General features: G+C 47.5%; 1 protein-coding gene across 1 annotated transcript in view; it reads left to right on the top strand.

Annotated features, from left to right (window-relative positions):
• The window catches only part of F13A1 (coagulation factor XIII A chain), a 352,278-nt gene that overhangs the window by 297,490 nt on the left and 37,234 nt on the right, over positions 1–17,554 (top strand). The window contains exon 13 of the mRNA XM_085607215.1: positions 5,224–5,384. Coding sequence (XP_085463341.1) covers positions 5,224–5,384 — 161 coding nt within the window. The remainder of the gene's footprint in view (positions 1–5,223; positions 5,385–17,554) is intronic.

Below are 17,554 nucleotides of genomic sequence, written 5' to 3'. Positions count from 1 at the left end.
AAAGGGCCCCAAGGGGACCCCTTCCCTTTTGTGAATGGTAGCAAAAACGTTTTTTAAGAGCAAGGGACCACTGCCTACCCTTAAAAAATTAAACAGAAATGTTTCATTTTTCTTTTTGAAACACATCTCGTTTTCTTTTAAGGAAAACTGGCTGCATTAAAAAAAACATAAAGTTGCTTTATTAAAAGCAAACACAAACATGGTGGTCTGCTGTTCCCAGCATGGCAGGCCACCATCCGTGTGTTATAGCCCATTCCCAATTGGTCGCAAACTGCGACCTGACACATGAATCTTGGTGAGGCAAGTCCCTTGCGACCCATTTGGGAATCGCTAATGTGTCTGAGACACATTAGTACATTTCATTTTGTGAGCCTCTAATTGTAAGTCACAAAAAATTGCAATTAGAGACTCGCAAAATGAAATGTTTATACATCTGACCCAAAATCTCTTTGGTTGACTCTCCAAAACACATACCATGGCTGGCTATATAATGCCCATTCCTATGGGTTTCACCTGGGGTGCACTGCTCAGGCATATACAACGCCTGGTCATATAATGGTTGCACCTCTGTTACTCCATGGTCCACTATATACTGTGTCTGGTCGGTTAATGTCGATTATTATTTGCTAATGGAGTTACTGCTTACAGCATCCTCAGAGAATTCACCATGGCAGGTTGTATAATTTCCCATTTCTGTGAGGCGTACCCTTCCACTAGATTCCAGGGAGTAAGTAACAGCTCACCTCAAGACAGGCCTCTCCTCCACAGTTAAAAGTACACGTTCCTTCACCTTCATTACAGGTGTGAAGCGTGGCTGGACAGGCCTTTTGATCCAATGGGCATCTCCACAGTGGGCTGGAGTCCTTGGATGCAGGTTGTAAAAGCCCTGGGGCGCCTTTGGTGAATCTGTCACTTTCCTCAGCTCCCCCAGATTAATTGCATCAATCACAGGGGGCTTCAAGAGAGAGACAAAGAGAGGGAGGTGGAGGAAGGTAGAGAAAAGCAGTCAGAAGAGGAGAGAATGGATGGATGGAAAGCGAAAAATTGCACAAGAAGACGAAGGGAGTGGGGCTGGTTTGAGCAATTTTGTATGGGCTGCTTTTGGCTCTCCAGTCCGACCCTGGTACGAAGGTTTGTATCCCGTTATGCTTCATTATGACCCGTGCAGCAAAAGGCTCTCTCTGACAGGGCCAGGCAGTGCAACCGGTGCAGCCGCACTGGGCACTGACCTGTGGACGGGGGCACTGACCTCAGAGGTTGTGCTTTGTTTAGCAATAACTTATGATTGGAGAGATTCGGGCCCTTTTGCCCGGTGGTAGTGAGAGAATCTGAGGAGGGGGTCAGGGGGGCGGGGGTGCCAAAGATGATTGTCGCATGGTTTCACAAGCACTATAGCTAACCCTGCTCTCTGAGCTCATAGGTGGAGAGGCAGTGGGCTCGGTGCCCTCTTTACACACTGATCCCTTTTCAGAAGCTGAACAGCGCGAAATGAACTTCGTAAATGTAGATTACGAAGACCATAAACTTCTCTATACTTGTACTATTTCTGTGCTATGCTGATAGCGTTTAATGTGCAAAAACGAAAACTGCCATCGAACTTCATTTGAAGACGCAGGCTCTGTAGTAATCTTTGAATCTTAAAAGCATTGTTGTCCTGGGAGCAGCAATTCAATACGGTTGCAATTAATGGTTCTTATGCTCGCAACCAAAGTGGGAAATGGAATTGCTTTCAATATTTCCCATCTGAGGGCCGAACAAGCGGCACAAGTGTTTCATGGGTAATGAGTTGAGCACTTTTTTCGATCCTGGCGGTGCTCGAGACGCACTCTGCCTTGGGGAGAGTAGTCCCCAACCACACTTGCTGTTGGCGTGGCGGCGGCGCGCGGTAAGTACAGGAAGACTTGAGGTGTGCCCGGTGAGAGAAAAAACGCGCCGCTGAAAGTGAGGGGTAGGCGCAAACGAGGATGCCACTACCTCCCTGTCACTACGATGACGCATATCAAATTGTAGTGCAAGTGTGACTGCAGTGGGGAAGGGTTCAGGTGAGGTGCCAGACAGCTAGCTAGCTACCTTTGTTATGAATTTAGGCATGTATGCATTTTCAGTTATCACCCATGACATAATGGTGCCATTTAACTTGTTTCCATGCGAGGTCAGTTGAGGAAACAGCATATGCGTTGGTTCTGCAGAACAGTGCATTCTTGGTATACAGGTTTGGAATGCATAAATTGCACCAGTTTAACCAGGCTCATATTATCAAAGCATTCAGGGACAGCAAAGGGTGGTTTATCAGTTTTTTTTTGTATCACTTAGTTTTGCACAAGATGACGCAGACACGTGCAGTCTGTTATCTAATATTCATTGTGCAGGAGCAACAATCATGCTTATGCAAGGCAAAGTGGGTGTACCCTAATTTGCATTGGAAATAACATGACGACATTGACATGCAAATAAAGGAACCCATATGGCTATACACCTGCACTATACCACTGACACCCAAACCCATTGTCTCTCTGAAGAATCGTCCCACCTGCAGAAAAAGGCGCAGTGTTCACTTTCATGTGACTTTTCCAGAGCATGCACTACCGACAGGTAGCAAGTGTGCATGCGATATCACATTGTTAGCACTCATGCACACATTTCCAATCTGGTTCTTGGCACACCCAACCTCTTGAGAGTGTGCACCAGTGGGACCATGAGCCACACACCTCCATTGCAATACAGCAGCTGTAGATGTTGGTTTTCCATGGTTTGTTAAAGCATAGCTTATGGACTGAACACTGTATCCACAGTAGCCCTGGAGTCCTAGAACTATCTGTAAAATTTAAAAGCGAAGTCTAGGGGAGGAGCCAAGATGGCGACCGGAGCAGACGCTTGAGCGCCCGGCTCCGTCGGTCCGTGGCCTCGGACTACTATCCTGATGCCCATCCTCGCCGATTTTCGAGGTGCAACGTGTGCGAAGACGCGCTGACCGCGCTGCCGCTTTCCCGGAGTCTCAGCCCGCCCGGATGCCCGAGTTCTGGGTGCTTTTGTCCTCTGCACTGAAACCCTGCGCCATTACGGCCTTTGCTGGCCCCCTGGAAGCTCCGCAGTTGCCGGACCAGCTAGCGCTAACCTGAGCCCCGCGGTCCCGATTTCACCTCGCACCACGGATCGTTGCCGGACGAGCCCGGAGAGGGACGGCCGGACACCTTCTGCACCCTGTGCCGGACGGGCTGGAGCTGTGGGGTGGGCCCCGGTGCGGCGGGTCCCCTGCCCCGCTCTGAGGACCGCGCTGTGGGAGGCAGCTGCCCCCTTCACCTATTGCCTAGCCAGCGGCGGAGGGAACCTGCGAGAAGAGAAGCGACTGTTGGCCTTTCCCGTTGCGGCGTAGACCTGAGGGGAATTGACTCCTTGCTACGACCCCCCCCCCGGCCATTGCACCGTATAGCGGCAAAACATGGCGTTTAGTGCCTGCTTGCGGCTGGGGGGCGATACTCCGGTCTCGCCTGCTGCCCACTTCGCCCCCCCTCTTCCGGACACCAGCTCCACGGTGCCGTCCCGGATTGCTGCCGCTGTGGGGGCCCAGCCTCCGCTTACATGCGGCTCCGTTCTGGCTGCCCTGCGGGACTTCCAACTACAGATGTGCGCTGGCCTGCAGGCGCTGAGTGAGCGGTTTGACCCCATACTGTCGGCCGCGGGTCGTGAGCGCACTGTGTGCCATCTACAGGGCGTGGGTCTCCCGGTGCTTTTGTCCGCTTGCGGGGACGCAACGGCGGTGTGTGACTGTGTTACACTGGTGCCTTCACCTGGCGCTCCCGGCGCCCAGGGTACACCGCTCTACACCTCAACTGCGGATGCTTTGTCCCCCTGGTCATGGCTGCCTGCTTCATTGTTGCCTGCCTCACCGCGTCCACTGGACTATCCTGTTGAGAGATGCCTAACGGCTTCGAGGAACCGTTCGCGGTGGCCCACTGCTGACTTTTTGTGGAACTCCTGTACCTTACTTGCCAGGTTTGGATTTTATGTGGTGCAAAGAGGGACCTTAATCGATGGGCGGCGGCCATTTCGTGATCCTACTTCACCATCCTTTCACAAGCGACCATCTTGTTTTTGTTTGTTCGGGACACGGGGCCTTCATGCAGGGGCTGGTTTAATCCCAAGCCCGCGATCGGGCCAGGGCTAGACTGATTTCTATTGTCATGGTTTATGGACGGGCTGGCCTGGGACTGGAACTGTATGTATGTTATGCGCGCACTGTTGCGACTTGTATCCCTTCGCTTACACTGTGGTGCCATGGTATCTTCGCATGCCGTTTTTTGGCGTAGTGGGCTCTCAGTGTGTGGGGGCCATGATTGGCTGATGGTTTGGGGCGCTCTGGTGTCCCGTGGGCTCCTCCCCGCCTTCTTTTCTGTTTTCTTACTTTCTTTCCTCTATTCCTACTTTCTTTCTCCTCTATATTTCGGGTTCATTGGGCGACAGGCACTATGCTGGGGGGGGGGTAGGCCGTAGCCTCCGCATTGGTGTAGGGTGGGGGGGTAATACTCTGTTCTTAATTAGTTCTATGGGCCTTTTTTCCTTTATGTCTCTGCGTTCTACTTTCTTCGATTCGGGGTCCGGGTGTGGGGTGGATCGAGTGGGGGCGGCTCCGGAGGGGTGCGTACTTGCTCATGTGACTATCCTTTTATATTTCTGCACCGCCTCACTGTTTGAGTTTTTACTTCAATTGTTGTTCTTACTGCTGTTGCTGCTCTCCCGTGTGGTGAGGCTATCTTGCGGACTCGAGTCTCCTTTGTTCCTATCCTTCATTGACTTTTTTCTTGATAAAATTATCTAAAAAACTTAAAATTAACCTTCACTTCTCCTTCCCCGGGTGTCAAAGATATCTCCAGCATGTGATCCATAACTTGTTGTTAATCCTGACTGTTGACGCACGGGGGATTTAATGTGGGTATCAGTGCTTCATTGTATCGTGGCCGGCCTGACGGTTGTAGGCCCGTATTTGTTCTTTTAAGATGCACGAATAAAGGTTTTTAAAAAAAAAAAAAAAAAAAAAAAAAAAAAGCGAAGTCTATTGATTTGCCTTAAATCACTCAGTTTGATAATATAACAAAGCAAGAATCAAAAGCGTCTCTCCCCCATTCCTGTTTGATAACTTGATATCTACACCTAACTGTGCTAAAAATATGTCCAGATGCAATCATTTTAGATGTGGAGACATGATGGTTTCTCTCTCTCTGGCAGCTCACAAAGAGGAGGTGATAATCAAAGCCAAGGAGTACATGAGCCAGCTGGTGGAGCAGGCCTCGCTGCATTTCTTTGTCACGGCCCGGGTCAACGAGACAAAGAAGATCCTAGCCCTACAGAAAAGCTTGGCGCTCCTGATCCCTGAGCTGCGCATCCAGGTCAGTGCAAACATGAACAAGAAAAGGATCTAGAGGCTTAAAGCTATCGCCTGTGATGTTATTGTGGTGAGTGGAGAACGCCGGGGAGCAGAGCAGTCTAGGATGGGCATACCACAAACTAGCCTGCTCTGCCCCAGCCCCATGAGGAAAGATTTTCCTGACCACGGAGGTGCCTTTACCCCGACTTCAGAGTGGCAATAAGATCTATTGCATATTGCCATGCCGAGAGAACAATTTCTGAGTAGAACTGCAGTACAGTTTTAAACCCCACAAAAAGAAAAACAGGAAGTGGTACTATAACTGAGCTTGAGAATATATAAGGAAGGGATACAATTCGGATCAATCTCCCTCGACTATTAGATGTGAGATACATAATATATGGAGAATATCTCACCATTACAATAAGGGTAACTAATGATGAGTGAGGTTCAACAACTCCTCTAGATCTGACTGCAATCAGATACCTGTAGCTCACACGGCACAGATACCGTGGATCCAGAAAAGATTCTTATTGTGCTCTGGGAGACATCGTTTTTAGCCCTGATATAGGTGGCATTTAAGCAGTGAGACCCACCGAAACGCGTCGACGCACTTTGGCAACAGGCATACTGTAGACTGGGAAAGACATTTGTTATTATTGTTACATTTATTTGCACAAAATTCAAAAGTCAGTATTATCAATTTTGTCTGATGTACTGGCCTGTTGTGATGATTAGAAATATTTTTCTTGCAGTTTTCTCCCATTACTGTATTAAGTTGTGTGGTTTTTACTATCTGCTTACAATTATTGTGAATGCAGTGTTTTTAACCTTTTTATATGTTTTATTAATATTGAATAAAATACTTGTATTTTCTTAGCTTTGACCTTTTCTGGTGGTTGGGTTATGTTCTGGTGATATGATTTTGTGTATGAATGTACGGATGTATAGGTCTTGGTGAACTAATTTACCCAAAGGGGATTTCCTTTTGACTGGGACCAGCCCCATGAGTAACAGGGCCTACCAGGAATGTTTGGACAGGCATGTCTCCCATAAAGTGTGCCATTTGGTCTTCACTAGCATGCAGAGCCATCCCACTAGTGATACATCAGAAGGGTTCCCAAGACCCCCAAGCAGCTCTACCCTGACATGCTTCATACAGCAGTTTATCAGCGATTAGACATCTAACCACACTTCTGTGGTGTTTCAAACTGTCCTTGGTTGCACCATCTCTGCTTCTTGGCTGGTCTACTCCAGTGTTTTTTCTAGTTATCCTTATCTTCTGTCATCTTCCCTCCATGGTTGGCACAATATAGCGACTGCCATGGTGATAAATGCCTTTTTTCCTGTTGGCGCATGTGAACATTGTGGGAGTGCGGGCCAAATAAACAGACGCGGAGGCTGTATGTAGTGAACAATTTTAAGTGGTTTATTGTGAACAACAGGCTGTCTGGGCTTGCGGTATGGGAATGATTCTTCTTTCTCCTTTGGTTCTTCTTCTTGTCCAGTGGCCTCGGTCTCTTTTGTAGTCTAGTCTCTTCCCACTTCCGAATCCAGTGAGCGTCCCCGGAGGCTCATAAAGAGGGGAGAAACAAAAGGGAGCTGTCAGTCGCTGCTTTGACCGTATGGTGGGAGTATTAGGCTACCCTTCACCACACCCAATCGGTGCTTTGGAATGGTGCTTATTGATGGAGCATGAGGGGTAATGTACTTCAGGGTTGTGTGTACAACTTGCTTTACACCCACACCCTCCCCTATCCCACCCCCGGTATTCTCTTACCTCCCGCCTACCCTGACCCCGCTGTCTCTCTCTCTCACGGTGACTCACCGGCTCTGCCGCAACTCTCCTGAGTTGCGGCCGCCCTCCAGCCTCCTCCGGTGGGTACCACCACTCCTCGCTCCACTGCTCTTCACCGTCTCTTCCGTCTGTCTGGTCCTCTTGTAGGTTAGTTGGTTCCTGTAGGGATACACGACAGGGGGGCGGGGTTATCCTTTCTGACGGCGTTTTAGGGGCGTTGTACTCCCCTGGGTTTCACGTGGATTGAGGACAGTTTTGGACATGACACTCCGAATTAGCAGATACACTACGGGTCCCCATTGGTACCGTCTCACAGTGCACCAATGCTGATCTTGGATGCCACCAGACCATGTACTTCATATCTACTTACCCAAATATAAGAAGAGTACATTTGATATGGACGTGCAAATGACACTATATCCTTCACATATCTTTCTGCTCCATGCCATACTGGAGCAAAGGTACAAGTTCACAATGGCAAGGTGGGAATATGTATCGGGGTCCCACCACAATTCTTCCAAAGTAGACTACTCGGAAAGCAAGAATCTACCAACCAGAGTATCTGCTAACTTGCACATCTGGGAAGACCCAGGAGTATGGAACGTGATTGATAAACACTAATACAATACACTATAGTACAATACAAAGCTCACGCATAACACATATCCTAATTTAAAACATGCAGTGGCCAACGAGCGCTAATGAAGCACCTACATCCTGACACTGAGAGTGCATGTGTACACACTAATTCTACATTCATAGGGATTTCTAAGTACCTGTTCAACCAATTGCAGTTCACCAAAGCTTTCACATTGCACCTATATCCTGATCTATAGGACCAGGGGTGTAACACAGGCCCCTGCAGCGCAGCTGGTCTTCAACCTTCCAAGGGGCCCCGCCCTTCTAGGGGCCCCCCAGTCGAAGGTCCTTGAGTATCTGTGAGATATGTTAGACTTAGTGGGGCCCTCATCACATTCTGCAGTGGGGCCCCATCACATTCTACAGGGGTCCCTATCATTGTGCGTTACACCACTGTGCAGGACGCACTGATATCCGATTACTGCCACATGCACTGTACTCTTGCAGAGCAGCTCTGTCCCAACTTACATCATGTGCTGGAATGTGAGAATCTCGAGCACTCATAACAAATCTGACTCAGCACATTTCACTAAGGATCTGAAGCAAATCACCCATTCACCTATAATGATTCAGGGCTTCTCTAATGGATCTACTTACACTGGAGCTTCACAGCTTTCAATCAGGGCAAGAATAGTTCACCTTATTTTCCTTTCGAGGTTGATAACATGGGTACCAGCTAGTAACAACAATAGTTGTAAGTACCTCAAGGCATTTCGCTTTGAGCTATATAAATGCTATATATTTTGTCTGCCTACTCCAAACACTTGTATAGCCCTCTGTATAGACTGTATTTAATCTATGCATTAATTCCATGTTTCTGTATAAAAAGAGTTTACTGTATTCTAGCAGCACTTTGCCACATTGTTGAGTTTGGCACATGCCACATAATGAGTGTAACATGCGGGTTATAAGCTGCAGTCCAACTGAGACAGATCAAGCCTCTCCTGAAGTGATCTGCATGTAACATGCAGCTCAGTGGTTCCAGTAACTAGAGAGGGAAGTTGAGCGTATGTGTGTGTGAGAGAAAGAAACATCAAGGTTATTTTTATTTAATCCTGAGAGTGTTTTCTACAGCATGACCCTAATTCCAAAGAGCTGAACATATATTTGCCTGTGTGTGTGTGTATGTGTGCGTGTGTGTATATTATCCACTGAAAAAACAAAGGTTAAAGTAATGTTATAGTGAGGTGAAAGGTTTAGTAACAGCGTAACAAATTCAACTCTAGGAGACACAGAAAGTCCTAGTTATAGGTATCTTAAGTAACTATGACTCATGCCCTAAGGTAACTATAACTCGTGCCCACACCATGCACAGTTTTCTCATCAATAATTCAATTGCAAATGTTGCAGTTATATTATCAATAATGTCATAGAAGGTGTCATGAGAGATGTAATATGTGGGGTAATTAGCAAAGCATGGCAATGGAGAAAATTAAGTACAATTCTGTTCTGTGAAATCAATTTTTGTTGGGCTTTCAAATAGTCAGAGCTCAATCCCAGGGAAACTGTTGTAGAGTTTGCTACCTCCTAAAATTCCTTGGCTACTCGATTGCATTATATAGAAAGTCCTGTTCCGTAACTAAGAAACAGAATGGCAAAGCGTTGGGAAGTCTTGGATATGTCTATAGATAATCTTTTGTGCAAGGAGGGGTGATTTGGGGTTTCTGAAGATAGTATTACTTTGGCAGGATAAAAGGATCTCAACTAGGCCTTCGGGAGCAAAGCATATGTATGATAACCACAGACAGCAAGTTCCTGGTTGATCAGCTGCACCACTGTGGATTAACAGGACTCCAGAAAGAAGTTTAACATAAGAGTAAGAGAAAAGCTGATTTAGTTATTGCAGGAAGGGACACATCACAATCATTATATCGCATAAGGGTACAGCCCTTTTCAGCTTTGCAAGCCAGTCCATAAGCAGTATCTGCATGAATAGCAGAGGCCAAAATCTATTGTATAGGCAGGAACAGATGCTTGTTTTTGAAAGAAACCAGAGAGGTGACATTGTCATATATACAGGAATTAAATGGCCATGTACGTGTAGTTTTTGCTCCTCTTCATCAAAAACAATCAGAACAATGGGCATCCTTCTGTTATAGTCAGTGTTCTGATGGGCGTCCGCATATCCAGCATGCGACTAGGTTTGTGTACTGCTTGTACAGCTCCAAATAGTCCAGGAGTGTACTGTTGGTGTGGATTGATTATTTGTCCTGGAGGTGGACAACAGGCTCAGTAAAGTAGACAGCTTCTCACCTGCCACCTCCAGAAACAGTCACACAGTGAGCTAATCAAGTAGGCTCGTAGCAAAGAGAGGGATTAGTGAGCTGTGAAGCTTACCGCGACCAGGGACCCAGGCCATCGCTGCGTGTAGCAGATGGGGCAGCATTATGATGAGGTTGTTGCACTGCAGCAGCAGGAACAGAGGCACTATGTCTGCAGACGCAAGAGAACAAATGGAGAGTCAGGAATGCTTTTCACGCTTTTAACAGTAGGTGCAGGAGCTCTTCGAACCATAAGTGAACTCTGGGTTTGACCATGGAACGGAAGCTCTAGATGGCTTCTTGGAGCAGTTTCCTTGCTAAAGTGACAGTCTCAGCTCAGGCACATGGGTAGGATTCAATACATCCAGAGAACATGCACATTAGAACTAAAACATAAACCTTAGAACAATATTGAGGATTCTGAATGAAATCTATCGCTTCATGGACAAAGGGCTACCATGGAGGTCGGTGTGGAGTAGGGTTGTCTGGACACATTTTCCCATTAAAAGCTTGATAAGTGGCATTGGGATAACAGTAGTGTAAGACAATAGAAGAGAAATAGAGAGCAAACCATTGGGTGCCTGCAGCAAGCATCAAACCATCCGGATTGATATGGTTAATATCAGACTGATTTTGGAAGTAGAACTCTGGGAGCCTACTCCTCCCTTCTTGTCCAGTCAAACTCTATTGGGGTTAATTCTTTTGCAATTCTTTTTCAGCCATACGTTCTTTGCTCTGTTGGCAGCACATTCTTGTAATCAATGAGATCCTGTAGAGTGGACAAAGGGACTCAGCAATCTGTGATAAATAGAGAGAGAAACCTGAGAGAGAAACTTCAGACTTGGGACAGAAAGCAGCCTCTTTAGCAGTGAGATCAGCAAAAGACGTAGCACACTTCTTCCTGAGTGGGGTGATGTGCACCACTTTAGAAGGTACTTGAAGAGCATCATGAAAACTCATGAAACTCATTTTAACGGGAGTACATGAAGCGTTGAGGGATCTTGCTGCATCCAGAGAAGGACACGATCATGGCTACCCGAAGATGTACTCAGTGAAAATGGTTACAATCTAATGTGCAATTAGGATTCAAGTGAAAGCTACCAGTTCAACTCCCTGAGTAGAATATCCATGCAGTAAACATCGACTCTCAAGTACTTTGTGTACGGCAACCAAAATTCCTTCGTCATTACTGAAGCACAACCTATCAATTAATAGACAAGATCAGAATTTACTAAAGTTGCATCGGTAAGATCCATATGAGGTTTAGTTAAGAGAGCAGTTGTAAGGATAACTTTTATGAGGTTCCCCATCAAGGGCTGTGGGCAAAAGTGAAGCAGGGTCAGAGCAGGATATCGCCCCTACGTTATATAACAGAAGCAGATACGAGTATTTTGGAGCTCGACAATCTTGACATAGAAAGATGCTGAGTTGTTGAGGTCAGTAACAATCATGGGATACAACCAAAGTGAGAGGTGATCCTACCACAATGTTTTCAGATGCTTCAACTATAGGGGCAGCAGCAGTCAATGCATGCAGGCATGGCGGCTGCCCTGCAACTACAGTATCAACGTCAAAGGAATAAATATGCAAGCAGTTTATTTTTGTTGAATTAATCCTGTACCAGCATACCTAAAATATAGCAATATAACACAAAAGCTTTGTCATAATCAGGCAATCCTAATGTAGGTGCAAAGGACTTGTTTCGAAGATAGAAATGTTTGATTTGCCTCCTTGGGCTAAATCAAAGGTTCAGGGATGCCCTTAACAAAGCTAGAATAGCCAAAGCCCATGGCTTGTAGTACCATGCAGTCCCCAAAAGAGTGCAAACATGGGAGACAGCAACATGTCTGGATAGCTTACAAAACAGCTGTGAAGCAGTCAGCTGACAAGTCATGCTCGCCTGCTCAGATGTACTGACCTAAACATTGAAACAGGGTAAAGAAAAATGCTCTTTGGACACCTTGCATCCCTTTTTTAGCCATTCAGTAGATACAGAGAATTAACATTGCTTTGTTCATGGAGCTAGAGAAAAAAGAAATTAGTAACTTTTGAATGAGCATAGACACATTAAGGAAGCTGAGGTTGTTCCAGATCTATTTCAGTGTCTGTGAAAAGATTGAAGGTGACTCTTTATACCCTTGAGTTAGTCAAGACCACGTGAGTTGGCCCTGGAAAAATAGAAAGTGGCTGTACTGATGTGTACGAAAAGAGAAGAAAGCAGACCACAAAACTACAATAGTGAAGCATGCAGCAGTCACTGGTGTATATGACAGAATAGTGGCATGATTTGGTACAGCAAGAAAATTTGGCAATACAATAGCATGTATAGCGTGTAAGTCTTGCATAAAATTATACATTTCTTTAACAATTTTTTGATCGACTGAATAGTATTGCCAAAACTTACAGTTGCTGCTAAAAACCCTTGTTTCAGTAAAGCAGCAATGACTGGCCTAACCCCGCCTTTGCCTCAAGGTGCAATGGGTATTGTGGTATGTAGGTTAGCTTTTTATAGGGATAATTCCAATCTTTACAGATTTTGTTCGAACTGACCCTAAATCATTAGCACATTTGGACGATAAAGTGGAAGGTATCCAATCAAGCACTCAGAAACTTGTTGTCTTGAGTGTTTCACAATATTTTCAGTTTGACAGTGACCATTTCTTTCACACAGGACACCTAGAAGGGAGTTTCCTTTTTTATGTGGACAATCACAATAACAAAATCAATAGTAGTAAACAAAATACAATTTAGTTTACACAAAAGGTCCCTTTACAGGAGGATGGCAGTGAGGTAGGGTTTAAAAGAAAAATAGAAAAGTGTGTTGGTCTGTAATTGGGCCTAAAGGCCTAGACATGGGACGTGTATTAGAAATACCACTTTCTTCAATTGCTGTGCTTGAGAGCAGTAGCAAGGGAAATTCATAGGTTTCTAGTATGAACCTGCGAGCACCAGCATCAATGAGGTATGATGTGAGCTTTATGCCAATAAACACCGTATATATGTCCTCTTTTGGTCAACATGGGTTAAAACATTCACTAAGCAGTTGCGCCCCTTCGGGCTGTCTTAAAAGTAGGGTATGGATATTGCAGAAGGGATGCCCCTCCCTCTGACGACCATTTGCAGGAAGGATTTCTTTCGCAAAGATATCATTTTAGAGTCTGTGGATTATTCCTTCCACTCTTGCAGAGCAACAAAATGATTTGCAAAGGAAACCACTTCGGAAAGCCTTAAGTGTGCCATCCCATGTGGACACTATGCAATGGCTCCTGTACTTTGGGCAATATACACTGTACAAATCCCACTCCAACAGATTCTTGAGTAGTTTCCTTAACATTAACAATTCCAAGAATAACGATGAACACATCTTTCGAACAATTAAGGTAATTGGCAGGGGTTTCCCATTTGTTTTGCTTACAGTTATTAATTTTGATCCAATCGGTTGAAACAGGACAATGTTCAACAACAGCATTTAAAGTTGCATCTCTAGCAGCAATAAGTTGGTTGTTATAGCTTCGTTTAATGATCGATCTTTCACTTCACTGGACATAAATACATGAAAAAATTGATTCACATCTGCGCAAATGGGTTTGTAGCATTCAAAAAACAGTTTGTAACTTGTCTCCTGGCCCTCTAGTTGGCCACGCAGGAGCACATAGCATCCCCACACTCATCCTTCCATGTACGAAAGGGTGAACAGAGTTCCTGGGGCCACCCAGACCAGCGCACCCCTGGTATACGTAGAATAGGAGGAATGGAAAACCTGGTCCGCCACTTTTTCGCTAACCTTGCAGCCCCAGTATCATCCAGATGTGTTTCCTGCAAGCAGGCAAACGTTATATTATCACTTTTCAGGAAGGAGAGCACCCTGTGTTGCTTTGTGCAAGCGCCCAGTCTCCTGACATTTCAACTGAGAAGCCTAACTCCCTGTATCATAGAAATGCTGCTCATCTTTCACCCTGCTCGAACTGCAGCAACCGCCGCCCAGCACCTCCACCCGCTGTACACCCGCACAGCTCACAACCAACAACAAACTGAGGACAATAGGACCCCACCCTCCGCCCATGGACAATACACACACAACATCACAGTCGAGATTGCCCACACAATGCTCATGCCAGGACTTACACAGCATCCCAAATAGCCCAACAGGGGCAAGCAAATACCAGATTACTGCAGCCGCCCGCCCAAACACAGAGCAGCAAATTCACAGCAACCTTCATTTCCCGCAAGAGGCAGCAAACGACCAACCTCAGGTACCTGCTGCGAGTCCCCCGCCTACCCCCATATATCCAAGCCACCCATGGAGTTGGCCGAGCTGCCTCCGAGAACCCTCTGATGGAGCGAGAGCCCCATATCCGCTTCTGGCCACGCCGCTCCCGCCGGGGGGATACCATCTCCCCGAATCTCAAGCCACTCCCAAACTTCCTCCAGGGACTAAAAGAAGTGGACCTTGACCTATGCTGGGTTATCAACTTGGCTGGATAAAGGAGCATGTACTGCAGCTGTAACTCATGTAGCTTTTGCTTGACCCCCAAGAAGGATTTCCGCGTTTCCTGGACCTGTTTAGTGTAGTCTGGATATATTGTGATTTTATTGTTTTCATATTGGGGATCTTAGTGCTCCCTGGCACCGGTAGTTTAGCACCTTCACTATTATGGCACGAGGCTGTGTGCCCGGGGGTGGGGGGGCACCACTGTCCTATGGGCCCTCTTGATCGCAAACAGGTTGGAATGCCTCTTGGGTGCAATTGTGTGCGAATCCAGTGTTCCAGAAATAGCTTGGCCAATCCATGTTTCACTGTTTCAGGGATTCCAAGCACACGGATGTTGTTGTATCTGGTATGCCCCTTCGCGTCTTCAGCCCATTGTTCCGGTGCTCTCGTGGCTATTGTCATTTGAGCCACCTGTTGATTAAGAGTTGTCACTTCTCCCCGCAGATCCACTGTATCTCCTTCAGCCACCGTGACCTTGTCTGCCACCTTCCGCAGATCTGCCCGGAGCAGATTGACGTCTATCGAGATGGTCTCACTGCGGTCTTCTAGGGTCTTCCTAGAACCCTGAATAGCGGCCAGGAGCTCCGCCCAGGACGGCTCAGGCGATCCCCTTCCTCATCTGCCTCACCACCATGTTTATCTGGTTATCTACTGGGGAGGGTGTCTCAGCGTGGTATATTGAGTTATGGTGTTTGGCTTGGCTGCTCTTGCTGGCTGTCCTTGCCCTTGACCACGGTGGCGTGACAGGTCGGACTCTCAAGCCCCTTTCAATCTGGCAGTTCAGGGAGCCCCTGCACAGAGCCCGACTAGTGTCAGCCCCTCGGCGGACCCCACAGTCACCCTGTCAGCCAACTGCGATCTTCAACACACTGGAGGCCCACCTCTCCAGGAGATCCTCAAGCCGTGCTGTGCCGGGGTGAGCAGGGTGGGACCCAGAATCAGACAGGTGGAGCAGTGGAATAATGAGATCCTGAAATGTCTGCGCTCCTGATGCTCTTCTGCTTCTGGTGGGGAGGACCGATGAACAGGAGCCACAACAGTTATACCTAACTGTGCCCCAATAGTCCTCAGGATACCTCTGGACCAAGCCCTGGTACACTATCCTCAAGCAGGCAGTCTCCCACGGCTCCAAGCCACCAGGGCTGAGGTCCCCAAGGCCACACAGGGTCTCACCAGTCCAGCCAGGCACCTGACATCCCTCTGCGGGCTGCAACGGTTTGGGAGGCAGAGTGACTGCCGCAGGCAGTCTCCCCACGCAGCAGCCCTGCCCGGCTCCAAAACTGTTCAGTTGTGTCCATACTTCCCGGAGGGTGGGAGGGAGGCTATCGGCACATGGCCAGGGCCCAGATGATCTTCTCAATGCAGTCACTGGGCCCAGAAGGCCTGGGCAGCTCACCACCGGCAATCTCAGGGACCTCACCAGGCATCAGGGCAGGGCCGCGTGAGACACCCGCATGGCCCCGCAAGTCCCAAGGCAGGAGTCCGTGGAGGAGGAGGCGCCGCAGTCCGCGTGCTCCTACCGGGATCAGCTGCTGCCTGCAAGGACCTCAAGCAGGCCCAAGCCTCGTCCTCACTTGATCCGCAAGACCCGCAGGTCAGTTTCCACCGTCTCTGCAGCGATGTGCAGTGCCCTCCAGCAGGAGGATGGGGCTCGGCCTCACTGTATGCCGATCCGGCAGCTGAGGCGGCCCCGGCTTCTTCGACGCAGCAGGCGAGCTCCGGCCGTCATGGGCCACGCTCCCTCAGGCCCGTGCAACTGTGCTCCAGCATGGCCCAGCCAGTGTAATGGCGTGATCCGCTTGGTCCCCACTCCAGGCAGCCGCAGAACGGCCCCGGGGCCAGCAGGGAAGCAGCACGGCATGGCGTCGTACTTTCCAGGCCCGTCTGAGGATTTGATTAAGAGGATTTGGAAGGATCTTTGGGTGGGCTGGCTGGGAGCTCAGAGGGCTCATGTCCTGTTGTCCATGTTGCTTGGCCACGCCCCCCCTTCATGTCATACATTCAAACACTTATGCACAGATAGGTGGAATGCCCAAGGGGAGTTGACTACTATGATCCCTATTAAGTGGGTTGTGAGACATGGGTGCGGCTTGGCTCCCACACCGATGATACTTTGCTTTTGTCACACACACCCATGGACATGCAGGAGTTTAATTATTTTGTACAATTCAGTAAGTTTAGGAGCTTGGAGATAAATGCTGGCAAGTTTAAATTCATGGCCTTAAAACCCCACCATACATTTAGGAATAAAATGCTCGTGGTTGGAACCACTATTGAGCAGGTCAGGAACTTCGATTATCTAAGGATCAGGCTTATGGATACGCTCTCTTGGGTTCTCCAGCTGTCATAAAGTAACTCTACTCTCCTGTAAAAATCGTCAGCCATTGTGAAAAAATTCAAGTCAACTTCTAGTAGGGCAGTTTCACCAGCCCTTGATGTTTACAGAGCTGTGGCCCTTGGAGGAACTTTGTGTGGGGCAGTAATTTGGGTCTCAGGGGATGTACCCAACTGATTCGCTCTGAAAACAAATTAGTGAGATCTCCCTTGAATGTTCCAGTTAGTACACCTCTCATACCTCAAAAGTGCGACTTGAATTTAAAAACAATTGATCACATTGTAAAACTTATAATCTTGATCTATTGGGTTAGAATCTGGATAACGCCAGCTGTGGCTCCATACAGAACTGCTCTTGAGGAGTTAATTATCTTTAACACACATTGTACTATGCCATGGCTGAAAGCCCTGAGAGCTTTGTGCAGCCTACTAAAAATAGAGGAGTGTGGGAAGAGCCCAGTAAAATGGGAATAACTCAGCTATTCGGAATAAAAGTATTGGGACCACATCCTTCAGGTAATATGGCGTGAGTCAAGGTTTGATGGTTTGATTGAAAAGTTTCTAACTCATAAATGCAGACCGCACTTTTCAGTCATGTGGGATGAATTGGGAGGGGCCGGAGGGGGGTGCCCCCTTTATTACAATACTTTGGAAACTAAGGCACACTT

The sequence above is a fragment of the Triturus cristatus genome, chromosome 5_2 (genome assembly GCF_964204655.1).
Source record: "Triturus cristatus chromosome 5_2, aTriCri1.1, whole genome shotgun sequence".
Lineage (NCBI taxonomy): Eukaryota > Metazoa > Chordata > Amphibia > Caudata > Salamandridae > Triturus > Triturus cristatus.
This window is presented reverse-complemented; position numbering and strand designations above follow the sequence as displayed.